At 40.3% G+C, this 18,487-nt stretch overlaps 2 protein-coding genes across 2 annotated transcripts; both read right to left on the bottom strand.

The window, feature by feature from the left end:
* Positions 1 to 1,927: 1,927 nt before the first annotated feature.
* gjb10 (gap junction protein beta 10) lies at positions 1,928 to 7,838 on the bottom strand. The gene is made up of 2 exons (XM_075447893.1): positions 7,726 to 7,838; positions 1,928 to 4,840 (listed from the first exon to the last, which is right to left on the bottom strand). Exon 2 carries the CDS (start codon positions 4,748 to 4,750, stop codon positions 3,959 to 3,961), a length of 792 nt encoding a protein of 263 aa, XP_075304008.1. The 5' UTR covers positions 4,751 to 4,840; positions 7,726 to 7,838; the 3' UTR covers positions 1,928 to 3,958.
* Positions 7,839 to 9,721: 1,883 nt separating this feature from the next.
* ppie (peptidylprolyl isomerase E (cyclophilin E)) lies at positions 9,722 to 17,267 on the bottom strand. Its single transcript, XM_075448058.1, has 10 exons — positions 17,208 to 17,267; positions 16,650 to 16,748; positions 16,491 to 16,534; positions 16,294 to 16,320; positions 16,101 to 16,182; positions 15,906 to 16,009; positions 13,222 to 13,345; positions 11,727 to 11,912; positions 11,503 to 11,645; positions 9,722 to 9,940 (listed from the first exon to the last, which is right to left on the bottom strand). Exons 1-10 carry the CDS (start codon positions 17,236 to 17,238, stop codon positions 9,872 to 9,874), a joined length of 909 nt encoding a protein of 302 aa, XP_075304173.1. The 5' UTR covers positions 17,239 to 17,267; the 3' UTR covers positions 9,722 to 9,871.
* Between the last annotated feature and the right edge of the window lie 1,220 nt (positions 17,268 to 18,487).

Raw genomic sequence — 18,487 nt, 5'->3', positions numbered from 1 at the left:
ACCCAAGGGTTCTCAGTCTCATCCTCACTGTCAGATCATATAAGCTGTGGCTGTTGTGTCCACTTAAACACCTTCTCTTACATTACATTACATTACGGTCATTTTGCAGACGCTTTTAACCAAAGCCACTTACAATAAGTGTGTTCAACATCGGTACACCTCTTGTTTGTTAATTCTCTTGATACATTTTCTCCATTCAAATGTCACCACTATGTTTCTGTTTTAAAGCCAAAAGAAGACAAACTGATAAATCTCATGATTGCCAGACTTGGCAGATACATTTGAACATTTTATTGAACTCAGAATCTTCGAGGGAATATCGTGTATTTGCCTGCCCAAAATGCAGGGGTTGTGACCCAGCATGCCAGGACACGCAGGCCTTCCTGCATAACTATTGAGTTCAGTATTTACACAGTATGAAAGAATAAAAGACTCACAGTTCATCTCTCAAGCTAAGTCAGGTTTATTTGTTCTGCTCCTGGTCCTAAAGATTTCTATGGGGCTCACAAAAGCAACAGCTGCAAACCAAGCCCAAAATTCTAAGAAAAGGAGAGAAATAGACAGAGAAACTGAATTGTGGAACAAGGCACCCAGAAGTAATTCTGCCAGCCTTGTATCCTTCACCTTGTAGACTTCAACTGCAGTTGTGCTTTACAGAAAAGTCATTTGGGGGATTAAGCTCAAGTATGCCAACACAACATCTACACTTTTCATAATTAGAGGATCTCGGTGGACAAGAAGCAAATTTAATTGTGGGGGGAGGGGTGAAAACGTTGCTTCTCGGCTCCAGAACTGGTCCCGGCAGTCGGCAGAGGACACGCCTGAAAAAAAATCTACACAATGACTAAACCTCTGCCACTGGCAAGTTTCAACAAGACGGACAAAACAGGACAAGCGCACAACCTATTCACTGCTGGCTTTGTGAAAGGAAGGAAATGTACCAGAAGAGAGGAAGCTAAAGAAAGATTTGATTCCCCAGAAGAGATGGAACGGTCTCCTAATGACTGTTACTACTGGATCATTTTCAGATCCTCACAGTCAGGTTGGACAAACAAATTAAAACAAAGGGGACCGACAGGAGGTTGCTCATATATTCAAGGCCAACAGTTATTGATGTTTAAAAAACTGTGAACTCTTTAAAGGTTTCTTGTTAGTCTATAAATATGACCCATAATCACATTTTCTAGATTAAAAGGGATGGAGCTCCAACTCCAGCTCTTTCGAAGGTGACACTGGGTCGCTCCTTCAGCCAGCACAGAGATATAATCCCTCTAGTGAGTCTTGGCTTGACCATAAGGCTATTGGGGAAAATAATAATCTACAGAGCATCTAATGTGGGAGAGGAGAGCCTTGACACTGCTCCAATTACACATTGTCCTTTGTTGTGCTCGAACCATACATATTGTTTGAGGTTAGGATGAGCTCTGTCTAGATAATGGCGAAAATGAGGCGCCAGCCTCGGACGGCAAGTGCGGAAGAGAGATTGGGTTTGGGCCATGTACGCACTGAATGATAGAGAAGGGTATACAAGGTTGTCACAAACTGAGGTGATTGGGAATTTCCGTGCATGCTGAAAATGTAAATGTCTCTGTGACGGTCTGTTCAATAAATTCCCCATAAGAGGCTGACCCGACATGACCGACTCATTTTTCTCTACAACACTAAACATGTTAGTCTGACTGAAATCGAAGTTACCAAACCAGGACTAACACAGATAGGTGATACAGTTGAAGATCATACGCCTCCTGCATCTACATACTCTATTAAACTCAAAAGTTTAACTAATGCTCTAAATTTCTAGCTTTTTAAGATTTTTTTTTAAACAGTAAAGCATAAGTGTGAATTTATACAGCTGAATTAACAATAAAGTTGTTCTTATTTACATTTATTTACGGTTCTGTTGTCAGACAACTGAACAGATCAATAGTTGTGATTGAAAAATCTTTATTTTGTAACTCGAGCATCATGACAAACTCATTATTCAAGTAGCTTAGAGACAACATCTGTCCAATTAATTTGGTTACACATAAATAATGTATGATGATCTCCCACAGAGAAAGTTAACAGCCGCAGAATGTCTTGAATGTTTTCTGAGTCCACAGCTTAGTGTCAATGGACATACTTGGGTTGGTTGCTCAATTCGAGTTTCTGTGCATGTTTTCAGGGACAAGGATAGTGGTCGAATTAACTAATAAATCCAGGTTGAACTCTAACCACAGCTCAACTTAACCTCATGAAATCATACTGAGAACATGGTGTGGCCCCTCGTTCAGAAATGACACCAGCTTAATGTTTCAGGTAACTATTGAACAATCGTGCACATTGGCTTAAAAAGATTTAAACCCATTCCTTCTTACAGAATAGTTTCAGAGTTGATAGGTTTCCTCGCATGAATTGCTCATTTTAGATACTTCCACAACATTCCTATTGATTTTAAGTCAGGATTTTTATATTACCACTCCACCACGTGACATATTTCTGTCTCATCTGTCTACTAACAATGTTTACATCGGCCTTTTTGCTTGTCCACAAGATCTTCGAGAAACTTAAGACAGGTAGCAAGATTATTTTTGTTGTTCTTTGCCATTGTTGCTTAGCATTTCCTGAATGTTACTAAGACAATCCACAGACCACATTTGTTAATTCAAGATTGAACTGGACAGTGTCTGAAACAGACTTCGATGGTTCCACTGAACCAGTAACAGAAGAGCCTGCAAACCATTAACCACTATCACAGTCTGCAGAAAGATATTTTGTTAGCCGTGTATTGTTAACGACATTCTTTCATTGGGTGGTGGTGGTGGTTCCAAGGTAGATGTAAACACATGTATTTCAAAACCTCAGCAGAGCACACTTCAACTCTCACTCTATTCTGTGACACATTGCAGTGCAAATACAGTAACAAGCCATTCAGAAGCTGCGCACACTAACACATTCCTGTGCCGGGTGGAGCCACACGTCAGTACTGATGCATCAAACCAAGGAGTGGGACACTCCTCCTCTGCCCTCAAAGAACTAATCAGCCAAAACAATCAAGGCTCCAATCTGTGTGACTGGAGTTGAGGAAGAGAAACTCATGAAACATGCGGAAAAAGTAAAGAGGAAAGAAGTGTTTTGTCCAACTACTGGAATTGTGTGGAGTCAACGAATCCTTTTTTCTGTATACAGGGTGGCTGGTTTACTTTTTTCTTAAGTACATTACTCTTGTTAAGAGTCACCTTCATTTGGTTTATTGTGTATTTTCTGTTAACAGTGTTTATTCTGATATCAATACAGTGTGCGCTGCTTTGTATCAACCTCTCAAAATTGTTCTCATAAAAATAACGTTCAAAACAAAAATATTTATTAAAAAATATTAACACGTTGCAAACCGACACTGTAAAATATGCACATCCTGATTTCTTTCAAACATCTGTGTTAACAAAGCTGCATTCCCTCTTCTTTGCGCCAGTATACAGAAAGACATTAAAACATGACACAAATATGGACAGTAACATGCACAACCTTTAAAAACCTTTTGATAAATTACAAGACATACAGCATTCATTTTATTGTAGGGAGACGATTCAGTGCAGACTGAAATAACAGAAATAGCTCGAGGTTGGGCTTGAGCACAGGGAAAATCTTACACAGGAAACCAGATGTGTTTGTAAAACTTGCCAAACCAAGGAATGACTCATGTAATTGAAGTCAAGACTAAATGAGACCGAAACACACAAATCTGTTTTATTCTTTCTTTGCAGGGGCTGTAACTTTTCATCTGTGAAAAATCTCTGTAAATACCCACAACTGTGCACATTCCACATCAATGACTCATAGATCTCCTGAACTTAAAACTCTCTGGCAGGAGGGGACTTAGTCGGTAAGGAAGAAAGTCTTTTGAGGAAGTTGTGTGTAAAATGAGACATCTTTCATTTCACTTGTCTTTGTTTTTCCATAAAGTCTCTGCTTCAGTATCTCAAGATACGACGGCACTGTATGAAGGTGCGGGTGTTTCAGGGGTGCTTTTACGTGGCAGCTTTAGAGTGTTTGACTCTATTAGGTTGCCTCCACTTGATAGTATGGTGGTAATGGCATGGTGAGAGCGATGGATTGATGAGAAACATTCATGGCAGCGTTTGCAAACCAGGTAGAGAATTTCAAAGATGGAGAGGAGGATGCAGGCCAAGCTGGTGACCACCATGAAGATGGTGAATATTCTTTTCTCAGTAGGCCGAGCGATGAAGCAGTCAACCTTGTTGGGACAGGGCTTCTCTTCACACTTGATGAGCGAGGGGAAGTCGTAGCCCTCATAGATGTGGTAGAGGAGGTAGACAAAGGTAGTATCGACACCTATTTTGAAGATCAGTGTTAAGACGTATGTCCACCAAAGGCCTCCACGCTTTTTCCCAGGGTTTTGGTAGAGACGGGCACAATTCTCACCGTACTTGAGCGCGTGTTTTTTTTCTCGTTCTTCCCTGTAGGCAACATGCATCACCACCAGAAATGATGGGCAGGTGACGAAGATGAGCTGCAATGCCCACAGCCGCACGTGGGACAAAGGGAAGAAGTGGTCATAGCAGACATTGTGGCACCCGGGCTGAGCCGTGTTACATATGAAGTCTTTCTGTTCATCTCCCCAGACCTTCTCCGCTGCTACAACAAACACCATGACCCTGAAGAGGAAAACAATAGAGAGCCACACTCTCCCGAAAGCTGTGGAGTATTTGTTCACCCCGCTGAGGAGACCCTGGAGGAATGCCCAGTTCATGACGAGGTTTGCTCACAATCTGTCTTCTCTCCGTGATGATAGAAGACAGGGGAGGCTCTCCTTAGCTAAAATGGCACTGACGAACTTCAGCTACATCACAGCATGAGGCAAACAAATGAAAATACAGTTAACTCACAGATACACGAAAGAGAGACGCTTACGGAAACAAAGTGAGGTGGAGCTGGGTCGTTACCGAATCAATTCACATTTATATAAAACTTTAAGGTAACATTTCAAAACTAAGGTGCTGTTTACACATACCCGGGTATTTTGATAAACGCATATTTTCTAACCTTCGTTTGCAAAAATAACTAGGTGCACACAGCCCCGTTTTTAAAAAACAAACACGTCTACATTGATCAGCATAAATACGCAGTCAGTCCGGTGTCGTGCCAAAAAGTGATTGTCTGCCAGAATCTGATTTGCCGCCGTGGGAGCGCGCACAGCAGCCCGTTGAGTGGTAGCGAGAAACCGTCTGCTTTTCTCTGGATTAAGCGATCATACTATGCAGATACACACAACTGCATTGTAATGTAGACCTAATTATAGCTTCGAAAGTTTGACGTTTATCACGTAAAGACAATTATGTGATAAACATGTATCTGTGCTCGGTATATCTGATGACTTTGTAGAGCCCTGTCTTTGGAAATTAGACTGTACTGAATATGATTTAGGCTATTGGTGGATTTTCAATAAAGATATGATAACTTTTGCAACGATCCTTGTGCTGCATTGTTTTTTATCTGATCTGGGCCCTACATAGTATTTGCTTCCCATGTTTGGATGTGTTTTGCAGTTATCAATCAGGTTTCACCTGCCAAAAACTGATTGAAGGCCAAATACAGTTAATGAAAGGTGATTTCTGCCAAAATATGATTTGATCTCATTCAAAAGCTTCATAATATAAATACTAGAGCTCACAGGACAGCTTGGAATTATTTTAAAGGGCCATTACAACACAAAATGGGCAATTTCACCTGCCAAAAATTGATTAAAGGCCAAATACAGTTAATGAAAGGTGATTTCTACCTAAATATGACTTGATCTCATTCAAGAGCTTCATAATATAAACACTAGAGCTCTCAGGACAGCTTGGATTTCTTTTAAAGGACCATTACAACACAAAATGGGCAATTTCACCTGCCAAAAATTGATTGAAGGCCAAATACAGTTAAAGGGAAACTGCGGTATTTTCAACATTAAGCCTCTTTTCTGAGTCGTCTGCAATGTTTTAGAACCCCCCTCACCGCTTTTTTAATGTTTACTGCTGTCTCCGGTATTTGCCTAATTTTGATTCTTCTCAACCTGCTTCAGAATGGCAAGTCATGCGCATGTCCAAGAAGGTCTGTAAAAGCACAATAAACGTCGGTTTTCAAAATAATCAACTCACCGGAGTGGTTACTGGTGTGCACTGGTAATCCATATCAAATTTCGTTGCGAAAAGTTGCTTCTGTCGTGTTTTATTTGACATTTTGTACCGGATGTTCGTTGATATTACTCCGCCACCGCTAAGAAAATAGTGCGAGCATGAACGAGCTCCCAAATAAAACACGACAGAAGCAACTTTTCGCAACGAAATTTGATATGGATTACCAGTGCACACCAGTAACCACTCCAGTGAGTTGATTATTTTGAAAACCGACGTTTATTGTGCTTTTACAGACCTTCTTGGACATGCGCATGACTTGCCATTCTGAAGCAGGTTGAGAAGAATCAAAATTAGGCAAATACCGGAGACAGCAGTAAACATCAAAAAAGCGGTGAGGGGGGTTCTAAAACATTGCAGACGACTCAGAAAAGAGGCTTAATGTTGAAAATACCGCAGTTTCCCTTTAACTGTATTTGGCCTTCAATCAATTTTTGGCAGGTGAAATTGCCCATTTTGTGTTGTAATGGTCCTTTAAAAGAAATCCAAGCTGTCCTGTGAGGTCTAGTGTTTATATTATGAAGCTCTTGAATGAGATCAAATCATATTTAGGCAGAAATCACCTTTCATTAACTGTATTTGGCCTTCAATCAGTTTTTGGCAGGTGAAAACTGATTGATAACTGCAAAACACATCCAAACATGGGAAGCAAATACTATGTAGGGCCCAGATCAGATAAAAAACAATGCAGCACGAGGATCGTTGCAAAAGTTATCATATCTTTATTGAAAATCCACCAATAGCCTAAATCATATTCAGTACAGTCTAATTTCCAAAGACAGGGCTCTACAAAGTCATCAGATAGGCCTATACCAAGCACAGATACATGTTTATCACGTAATTGTCTTTACGTGATAAACGTCAAACTTTCGAAGCTATAATTAGGTCTACATTACAATGCAGTTGTGTGTATCTGCATAGTATGATCGCTTAATCCAGAGAAAAGCAGACGCCGTCGCTGGCGGTGAAATTATCGGGCTCTGTCTGCCAAAAGCTCCGCATTTGCTGCCCTCCGAGCCCTAATGCGTCTTTGTTGGTCAATACATTGTATGACTTTAATTTTCAAAAGCACACAAGCGAGTATAGCTCTGAAAAACAGAAATGCTGCTATTACTTGTACCTCCATGCTTGCCAGATAAACAATGGACATCGGTCTTTTACCGCGGATATTGCCCAAAACTCCGTTTTTGTCTCTTTCAACCAGTTTATACACAAACGCTAAACGAAGTTTTTAAAAAATATCCACTTTTGCCGGAGTTTTTTTATGTCTCGTTTTCGGAGGAAAAAACTCCGTTTGTGTATAAACGAAAGGCACAAACGAAGGGAAAGGTCTTCGTTTATCAAAATACCCGGGTATGTGTAAACAGCACCTAAGACAAACTAAAGACTTTAAGCTCCGACAAAAATTAGCGATTCACTTTGCAAAGACTGCGCTACGGATTTTAACATTTGTTCATTTTGTGCGTAATTGCGCGCGTTCACTACATCCACGTCAAAGACTTATAGATCATATAAATTAATCTTTGTATGGATAAATTTAGATACTCACAGAATTTAGACGCTACAACTGCGATTTAGACTCGGAGCGGTGGCGCAGGACTTGGATGAACAACGATAGGATCTCAGTCCGTTTCCCAACAGAACGGGGTGGTGGGTGGAGCCGGGCGATTCTCTCGCCTTCTCACCACTCAAGCAGTTAAGGTGTGGTGTGGCGGCTCCACTCCTCCTAAAACTTGTCGGACCAATTAAGTGCAGGGAAATAGCAAAGCTGAATAGCTCCATTGTCCACATCTCGAACATTTCTAGACAAAACTGGATCAAAACAAGCTCTGCACATCAATGCTTAAGTCCTGGCTATATGAGTTTAAAGGGATAGTTCGCCTCTTTTGACATGAAGCTGACATCCCATATTAGCAATATCATTAATGAACATTGACTTACCCCCCGCTGCGTCCTGTGAGCTGAATTCCAGCTGAGTTTTGGGGTCCACGAAGGTGGTCCGGCTAGTTGGCTGGGGTAAAAAAAATAAAGCGTTTTGCTTCTCAAAAAAATATCCGTTCAAAAGAGTAATACATTTGCATCACAAAATGTTGTCCAGGAAAAAGTCAGACCTCACATCGCTTGGTGCTATTTTTGCCTCCCTTGATATCAATGCGTCCAATGTAAAACTGTGCAGACCGAAGAGCAGACCGAGCACTCCCCTGCTTCCGAGCAGTAAACACCGTAACAGGTGCAGCTATCAGAATCAGAATCAGAATCAGAAAAAACTTTATTTATCCCCGAAGGGCAATTAGAAGGGCTAAGAGCGGTCCATTAAAGAAGAACAAGAAAATGGAATCATAATGACAACAAAACACAGAAGGGGGTGACAAAAAACAAACAATGTAAAATAAAATATTTAGCAAATAAATAAGATAAGGCGTTGATTGTAATTAAAGTGTCGAGGTGATATTGTACTTTGCACATCAGATATTGTACAGAAGATCTAAGTTATAGTTAGAGTCACTGTCTCAGACTTCTTAGAGTTCAAGAGGAGAATGACACTGGGAACAAAGGTTGCTCTCCTCCTTTGGGTCTTACAGGCCGGACAGCGGAACCTGCGACCAGATGGCAGCTTCTCAAATGCCGGAAACAGAGCATGAGTCGGGTCCATGAGAATTCGACGAGCCAGGCTGCTAGCCTGCTGCTCGTACACAGTGTTCAGATGGCGAACAGAAAGTCCAATAATCTTGGAACACACCTTGACAATGTTATGCAGGCGGTTCCTTTCCTGTACAGTGATGGAGTGATACCAGATGCATATGGAGAAAGCCAAAACACTCTCAATGAATGAGTAATAGAAAGTCAACAAGATGTTCTGACTGACAGAAAAAGAGTTCAGTTTCCTTAGTAGGTACATCCTCTGGTGACACTTCCTCAGGATCCCTTCTGTGTTGGAAGAGAACCTCAGTTGGCAACCCACGATGGTTCCCAGATATTTATATTCCTCAACAGTCCCGACCGGAGAACCGTGGATGATAGTGGTGACAGCAGCCGCCGCTATCGCTAGGTGGCTAGGGAGTGCTCGGTCTGCTCTTCGGTCTGCACAGTTTTACATTGGACGCATTGATATCGAGGGAGGCAAAAATAGCGCCAAGCGATGTGAGGTCTGACTTTTTCCTGGACAACATTTTGTGATGCAAATGTATTACTCTTTTGAACGGATATTTTTTTGAGAAGCAAAACGCTTTATTTTTTTGACCCCATGCAGCCAACTAGCCGGACTACCTTCGTGGACCCCAAAACTCAGCTGGAATTCGGCTCACAGGACGCAGCGGGGAATAATTCAATGTTCATAAATGATATTGCTAATATGGGATGTCATACAGCTTCATGTCAAGAGGCGAACTATCCCTTTAAAACTATTTTAGTTCGTAATGAACAGAACGAAATGAGCGGAACATTTCTATAAAGTTGCCTTTGATAAATGTCTATAGAAGTGCAAGCTTTTTGTAATCAGATTCATGACATCATTTACTCAGAAAAAAAAAACATTTCAACTCCTGTTTTATTTATTTAAAAAATGTGTTTATTGAAATATTTACATAGCAGAAGATGCGGATTCAAAGTACAAAAGACCACGAACACACTCTTGCTCTCAAACATAAACTGCCTCCATACACAAATGCAAACAAGCGCTCATTTTCTTTTTTTATTCACACATATTCTCCACAGTCTGAGATGATGACTTTCTGCTTCGGCTTGCCATCTTTTGTCCCCTGAGCCTGCAAAAAGAAAACAATAAAATAATTAATTTCACAAAAAACATCCTGGTTACAATAACATTTAACATTTTTATTTGTAGACAACTAAATCCCTTTATTCGTTAGATAAAAGATCAAATTCATGATAATGCTGTTTACATGATACTGAACATTCCATTCATATTCACATGTTTCAAAGCACAGTCCTAATTGTAACTTGAACCCATATTACTTCCCCCCACGCCACTGCACAATTAGCATCAATTAAAAGCCTTCATCATATTCCCTTCCATCAAAACACCAAGCATTTGTCAGGTTTCTCAGGGAGGAAAACCTCACAAACGTCCTGCTCTGCGCTGACTTCAATGAAGCAGGTGTTTTCCCTGAAATTAGCAAACAAATTGATAGCAAAGCTCCAAACCATGTGACTTTCGTAAAGTCGAACGAAATTCGAAGTGGACCGTTCTTGGAACTGCGTTGTTCGAACTGCTCCGTCCCAATGCGGCTAATAAGGATGAGGAATGTGTCACCAAATGAAACCTCTCTGCAGTTCTTTAAGCCCACATGGAGCAGTCAGTGGTGGAGGAATCATTAAGATCCTTAAAAGTATTACCAAAGCGTAAAACTACTCTTTTAAAAGGAATTCATATTTCTGCAACGACAATCCATCTGAAGAAAAAGTAAATCCTCAGCATTATTCACAAATTAGCAACAGAGACTCATTCAACAGTGCTATTCCTCTCACTGTTTCCCCGTTTATTACTTGCATGGTGAAGGAGGGCGGCAGAGGAAATGGGGTTGTGACAGATCCTGCAACAGGGCCCAAACTAAACAATTCCAGCCCAGACTCACCAGAAATGGTAAAATGTAAACATTGATCCACACGTCCAATAATGGCAGTTTGGAAAATTGTGAGATGACAATGTAACGGTAAGCCAGTTGTTATGAAAATGTATAGAATTTAAACCCCAACCATGTATTTTTGAACATCATTTTTGTCCTAGTCAAGAGTAGCAACAGTTGACATCATTACATCGTGATCATCAACGTTGTCGTGAATGTCGACCTCATCATCAGCAGTATGAGAGCTGTATTGCAATAGAGAACCCCTTTTTCAAGCCTTTATTGTGAAAGAGTCCTGTATTTTTTAATGAACCAACGTATTTTACCAGCTGGCATTGCTTCTTTATGGCGTCAAAATACTTATTTGAAGTAAGCCAAAATATGTGATCACACATTAGCTACAAGCTCATTTATAAGAAACTCATCTTATGAATGAATACATTTTGAAAAAAAAGCATGCTCAGTGTTTTTCATATTAAGCGTACCTGGTAACTCTGGAACCAAATGTGTGTTTAAAGTGCACACGTCTCCATTGTGCCACTAAGATCACAGATTCCTTTTATAATCGCTTACACAGACCGTATTTGTGTTGAGGTAATCAGAAAATGCTGCTAACATGGTCGTGTCTTATTCATTCAACACTGGAAAAATGCTGTGTATGTAAATGTTGCCATTGTTTATTGGAAACCTACAAGTCCTTGAAATGACAACAAAAATCAGACTGCAGTTTAAGCTCTTACCTCCATTGCTCGGAGCACATCCATCCCTTCCATCAGCTCTCCAAACACCACATGTTTCCCATCAAGCCAGTCCGTTTTGTCAGTGGTGAGGAAGAACTGAGAGCCATTGGTGTTTGCTCCAGAGTTGGCCATGGAGAGCTGACCTGTGTGCATGATAGAACATGTTTAGCCCATGAGATCCGCTGGTAAACACAAGCCAAGAGGTTCACTCACAGTCTCCTGACCTGGAGTGGTGTGTTTGAGGACAAAGTTTTCATCATCAAACTTCCGGCCGTAGATGGACTTGCCGCCGGTGCCATTGTGGTTGGTAAAGTCACCTCCTTGGCACATAAACTGAGGGATGATGCGGTGGAAGCAGCTGCCCTTGTAGCCGAATCCCTTTTCATGTGTGCACAGGCAGCGGAAGTTCTCTATAATAAATGTAAGGTAGATTTTTACAACTGTGAAGATCACTTTACTAAAAACATCCCATTATTTTTTGCAGAAAAACTTCAGTATGTGCCGCTACAGTGAGTGTACTTTCACACATTAATGCTGGAATTTGGGCAGCGCAACAAGTCCTCTATTATGCCGAAGATTAAACAAGCTGATGGAGCCGAGATGGCAAGACTAACTTTGCACCAGTCTGAAATATTGGAATTTGTCACATACAAGAGTGTTATTACAGAGAAAATATGTCTTCACACAGCAACTTCTTTGAACTAGGTCTGTATGACATAACCATAAGTGATTTAGCCATGAACATATTGTACACCAAGCATTGCAGGATACAGGTTTGTGTACATACCTGCATCAGAATTTAAAGATACATATTTGCAAAATTCCAGACATTTTTATTGGAAAGTTCTTTTTATCTGGGTAAAAAAATACATCTTCATATCCTCAGCAAATTTCCCAAGTTGATTACTTATATTATGCCCCTTTAAATTTTCAGACTTTATGAGGCCTTATGAAATTATATATGCAGTGATTGTCATAAATGCTAAGTGGACTGATGCAGTAAAAATACGGATCTATATGAGCATTTTTAACATTTTCTTTCTACTAGTCTGTAAAAAAAACATGGAAGCACGACAGCCTGCAGGGTCTTGCCTTGAAGGGATCATTTGTTTCTTCATCATATATCACATGTAATAGTCTGTGGTTTGACAGCAAACTGTTTGCAAAACTTTTCTGGAAGAGGAGCAGGCAGGAAGAATGAGACGTAACCTCAACAATATCATGCTGTGAATGCAGTCAGCAGCAAAACATATTTTAACCACAGACTAAAAAGACAAGGCCTACTTCCTTAATATTGTTGCAATTCTGTGCAATGAGAATAAATCTATCTATTGTACCTCAAATGATCAGTTTGAAGTGTGTGCTATATTCAGAATGTTTTCACCACTTCATCTTGCCATCAGACAGCTTTTACTGACAGGTCAGCCATTACCAGACTCCCTTGTCAAATTGGTTATTTGCAGAGAGCAGTAGTGGTCATTTAGTTTGGGTCAGTGTGTTAGCATTAGCTGGGATCCAAACTAACAATAAAAATTAAGGAATATGCGTTTGCCAATAATTCCAGTATTATACAGTACAAGGCTTCATTTTGTCTTCCACAAAGGTTATAAAAACACCCCTTATGGTGTTTATCTGTTCCCCTCCAAAAGGAGGTGGATAATTTGCTTACAGTTGTGGACAAATTTTGATGTCAGTGTGGCTAAAAGAACACGTGCAGACCTGCTGTCATAGGAACAATGTCAGCCCGAAGGAGGAAGCGCAGTCTCCCTGCTGGCTTGTTGCCGATCTTGATGTCCATGTAGACCTGAGGATTTACTCGACTCTTTTTAGCTGGTGGTTCAGCCTGAAAAAGACAAATCACACTTTACATCTCAACATTTTCAGAATTAAGTCCTCAAAACAGCAAATAGTCTACACTAATAATAGGCCGTAAGGTGAACCTCGAAAACTCCTTCAGAACACCAGGCTTGTTCCACGCTCTCCGTACCAAACACGCTTCAGCTCATAAAAAGATTTGAGTTATGTTGAGGTTTAAAAAAAAGTTTCGCCGCTCAGAACACAGTACTTTTTTAGTTCGCAACGTTTAAAGGAATAACTAGTGCCTGGCAAGGCGTATGTACATTTTCGGCAGGCGTAATAACTGTTTGGCTCGCGAGAGGTGCCACGGTTGAGACGTCATCAGAATGGACGAATCGGATAGCTGGTATGTCAGCTGAGCTTGTAAACAAACAGCACCGCAGTGGCAGCGCGATCATCCAGCAGTACCGAAGAAGACGAAATTTCGACCGAAAGACTTGTTACATGCACATATCTTCTGTTAAGCATGAGGAAATTTCACCTGCACAAGGTGGAATGGAAGGAATCAGAAGGAACAAATAAAGAAGCACTTGCTGAGTTCTTATACGATGCGTGGCCACATGCTGATCTTACAGCAGTGGGAAGAAACCTCAGCTTGTACATAGCACATCAACCCCAATGTCACTGTGTGACTGTACTGGAAGGTGTGCAGTCTGTTGCTGTGGAAGACCTGCAGTGTGACCACGACGAATGTGACACTGTTGTTTTTGCATGCACAACATGCTGCACAGGAACATAAGACTGTCATTATTAAGAGCCCTGACACTGATGTAGCAGTCATTGCTGTGAGTCTGCAGAAAGATTTGCCATGCAGCTTGTACTTTTTCACAGGGACGGGCAACAGAACACGCATAATGGACATTACCAAGGTGTCATCAGCTCTCGGAGCCAGTGTGTGTTCAGCCTTGATTGGGATCCATACATTCACTGGGTGTGACACCACAAGGCAAAAAGAAGACATTTGCTGTGGCATGCGAGAAAGATGTCTACCTGAACTTTCAGAAATCTGGGGACTGAATTTAACTTGGACCAATCTACATTTGCATTACTTTGCAAATATGTATGCCATTTGTACGATCAGCCAAGCGCAGAAAACATCAATGAGGCTAGGAACAAAGCTTTCTGTATGGCATCATCAGCCTTGCCAGAATTATCTATCCCCCCAACAAGTGATGCCCTCCACCAGCCCTGCAAAAGGGCAAATTATCAGGCTAAAATAATGAGGTCATGTGTAAAGAAAAAGATTGGCGCTCCATCTCCCACTGGACATGGTTGGCATCTGGAAGATGGAAATCTTGAAGTGACATGGATGACAAGAAATCCACCTCCTGTTTCTCTGCAGGACTCTGTTGTACAGACTTGTGCAGGTGTTCCAGCTGTTCAAACACCACAAAGGAAACAGAGGATAAAGAAGATGACAGCTGCCCTGACACTGACAGGGGGGAATAGTGTGTGTGTGCGCGCGTTTTTTTTTTTTTACCTCTATTCTATTCCATTTGTATCATTCCTTTTATTATGGTTATGTATATACGTTTATGCCGGTTGATGTGTATGCCCTGCTTGTTTTGATTTTGTAATGTGTCGTATAGTTATTAGTGAATACATCAGTAAATGAATACCTGAATGGTCCTTATCATTGATAATTAGAATTATTTCCATTCATTAATAAAAAAGACAACATGAAAAGGTAACCTTATCATCCACTTGCACAATAGTTGTTTGTACTACAAATAAAGCACTGTTTGGAATCAATTTAGCCCACGTTACAAACACGTGGATGGTTATCAATAATTATTGGAATTCCATTAATTGATCAAAATGACAACATGAAAGGTCACTTGCATAATTGTGCTTCGTGCTGTAAATAAAGCACTATTTCGAATTTATTTGGCTCAATTCAGAAATACATGAATGAGCATTATCGTTGATAATTATTATTTTATGTTCACTTTAAAATGATATTTTGCGAGATTCCTTTCTGTAGGTTAGATTTGACAGCACCTGGCAGGTTGTCATTTTTCCAGTTTGTTGTCGTAAATCGGCAACGTGATTGGTCCAGCGCGGTCACGTGGTGTCTTGTGACGTCAAAAAATCGTCATTCAGCCCTGCGGAAAATATTTCTTCAGAAAATGTCTCGGTTTAAAAAAAGTACAGGATTCTGTGACGCGAAACTTTTTTTATATGTGCAAAATAACTAGGTCATTTTTATCAGCTAACGGGCATGTAGTTCGGAGAGCACGGAGCGAGCCTAAACGAAAACGGGGTTCACCTTACGGCCTATAAAGAACATTTGTAAACACAGTGATTCCACAAAGTGCTTTACAGGGTTTCTCATTGACTTTTTCATGCAAAGACACAACTGGCTCCAGAGCTGCCACACAAGGTGCTCATCTGCCACTGGGAACACTTTAGGGTTCAGATTGTTGCCCAAAGTCACTTCCAGGAGTGAAGGCATCAGGAAGTGAACAGCTAAAGCAGTCGTTACTAAACAAGCCACTCTACCAGTCACAGCTGGCTTACGAGCACAGAAGAGAAAACCATCTCACGTCTTGTGTTGTTGTGTTGGTGGTTTCTCCAGTCCCTGCCTCTGCCTCAGCTTCTTCCAGAGTCTTCCCAGAGAACTTCTTCAACCAGTCATCATCCGACCATACTGAGGACAAGACACATTTAAAGTCAGAGCCATGGAACATTTCAAAAACAGTCTTGGCAAATCAATCCCTCAGTACAGTTTCATTCATCACCTGGTCGAGAAGAACCCTCTTTGATTCTCATGGGCTTGGCAATGTTGACACGGATAGTCCGTCCAAACAGTTCTGACTCATTCTGAAAAAAATAATTTTTTTTAAACTTTCAAACCAGGAATTTACATTTTGAAGACTTACAGAAACACAAGAGAAAAACTTCACTGATTTAAGAACAATGTGAGCCACTTACCATGTTATCAATAGCTGCTGCAGCATCCTGTAGAGGAAGCAGCCATTTATAAGTGACCCTTCTATGAATCAAGCATTTACAATATCTGCACTTCACATGCACAAGTAATAATAATGTTATTTTAAATACGACGGCATTCATTCCAATTAGTTTAACGAATCCTTCTCCTCATTATACTTTTTTTCCGTTAGACATACCTCTGCCAGCTCAAATTCAATGAATGCAAATCCTCTGTGCTTCTCTGCAATTTGGGCCCAAGACACAAAAGACACTCATGGTAGGTTGTCTGTAGTTTACAACGCAATACAGAATAACAGCAGCTGTATTACACAGAACAACAAAAGTCCTGATCTTACCCGTTTCATAGTCCAGGGGTATCTGGATGTCTGTGATGTCGCCAAACGGAATAAAAGCTGCATGTAACACTTTCTCATCTACCTCCTCCGCCAGGCCACCTGATAGAAAAACACAAGGCAGATAATAAACACCATATTTATGCAACTGTATTGTGAATACTTATCAAGATATATCGACGCAGATCGACGGTTACCGTATGTTTCCATACTGCGTTTAAGACATTTATCCACTAGCGGTATTTTTTTTCCCACTATTTATTTGTCTTCTTCGTTTAATTTAAATTGAATACATAACGTGACGTAAAGTGCTTTAAAGAAAGTGTTGGAAATATATATTTTTTGTTAAAGCGGGCATGTTTGAAAGGTTGCTGTTTCTGATTTTACCGGCGAAGTATCCCTACAGTACCTCTAAAGTACGTTTTTTATATAGCATACATGCACTTAAATCACATTCAGTTGCTACTGTAATTGCTTTAAAGCAGTATAATATCCACGTTTGTTTGATATACTAACAACAAATAAGTTTTACATACTTTTAAACAGATTTAGAAAACTCACCAACATACAGCACTCGTTTGCTGGCCGCCATGTTGGATTTAGCCCTTCAACTATGACCCCGGCCGCTGATTGGTGGAGTGGAAGTAAAGCCCGCCTCAATAGTTTAGTAAATCACAGCGCCGCCTGTTGGTCAAATCTTTCACTAACACTCTAATTTAGTCTCTTCCCGTACAGTCGTGTTTAGGGTTTAGTTCAGTTCTACTAAAGTTTGACACTTAGTAATGACGGCGGGAGACACTATCAGTCTCCTGAAAGGGAAGATAATAAGTGAAGGTCTCTGTCATTATTTTATTATTTATCCAAGTGCATTTTCAAGTTGCGCTGTGAAAGACTGGCGACCTGTCCAGGGTGTACCCTGCTTCTCGTCCAATGACAGGATCGGCTCTGAGTTGGATTAAGCGGGTATATAAAATAGATGGATGGATTTTCAAGGGATTTTTTAAGATGTCTCGGATGAAAGAAAGAAAGCTGTTGATACTGGCTATTGATCACATTGTTATGGGGAACTTAGTCGTATATATTGTAATCTTCACTAATGAGCTGTTGACCTTCATCTCACCCCTTCCCTATAGGAAAATACATCAAATGAAGTTATTAAGTGCTACATCATTGTCCTTGTTAACATTGGGCTTCTGCCGGCTGTGATTTTGTTTGATTATTTGTCCTTTTATCATCACTCAGTGCGACTCCTTATAGTAAAAAATATACTTTTGTCAGTCTATGGGAAGCCAAGAAAAATGCAATAGGTTTCCACTTTTCTGTTGCAGATGCATAGTGATAGTCTCAGCCTATTCTGTTCTAATGAACAACTTTTAAAAATGTTGGATTAAAAAAAAAAGATATTGAAACTTATTTCTCACTACAACACAGTACTTATTTACAATATTGGATCCAATTGAATGTTTAAAACATTCTACAGGTATTCCAGCAGCATGGCTCTACAGTTATCCCTGATGCTAAACTGGCCTTATAAATAAAAGAAAGAGGAAACAAGAAATACAAAGGGGGTTGTGTACTGTTGAGAAGTTTAAATCATATATCAAACAATAATTGGAAAGTTTTGTTTAGTTTTATTTTAAATAACTACTTCTCTGTTCCCAAACGCTGCATATAAATGAAGAGGTGATGCAGCGTATCAGTAAAGATGCACCTGTTCCAACCTTTTTGAAATACATGCTTGCACACATTTGCAAATTATTGCATTCAGTTTTTGTTTTTTTTCTAATTAATATTACATTCAACATGCCAACATTTTTGGAAGCGATGGTGTAACTTTGTTT

Source organism: Odontesthes bonariensis, chromosome 17 (genome assembly GCF_027942865.1).
Source record: "Odontesthes bonariensis isolate fOdoBon6 chromosome 17, fOdoBon6.hap1, whole genome shotgun sequence".
Classification (NCBI taxonomy): Eukaryota; Metazoa; Chordata; class Actinopteri; order Atheriniformes; family Atherinopsidae; genus Odontesthes; species Odontesthes bonariensis.
This window is presented reverse-complemented; position numbering and strand designations above follow the sequence as displayed.

What these genes read in the sequence shown, in the direction of transcription:
- gjb10 (XM_075447893.1), bottom strand. Translation starts at nt 4,750, where the DNA reads ATGAACTGGGCATTCCTCCAGGGTCTCCTCAGCGGGGTGAACAAATAC.
- ppie (XM_075448058.1), bottom strand. Translation starts at nt 17,238, where the DNA reads ATGGCGGCCAGCAAACGAGTGCTGTATGTTG. An exon ending in CCAACACAACAACACAAGAC is followed by an intron (nt 13,346 to 15,905) that starts GTGAGATGGTTT and finishes TGTCTTTTTCAG; the next exon opens with GCTGAACCACCAGCTAAAAA. An exon ending in CATTGTTCCTATGACAGCAG is followed by an intron (nt 11,913 to 13,221) that starts GTCTGCACGTGT and finishes CATTTATTATAG; the next exon opens with AGAACTTCCGCTGCCTGTGC.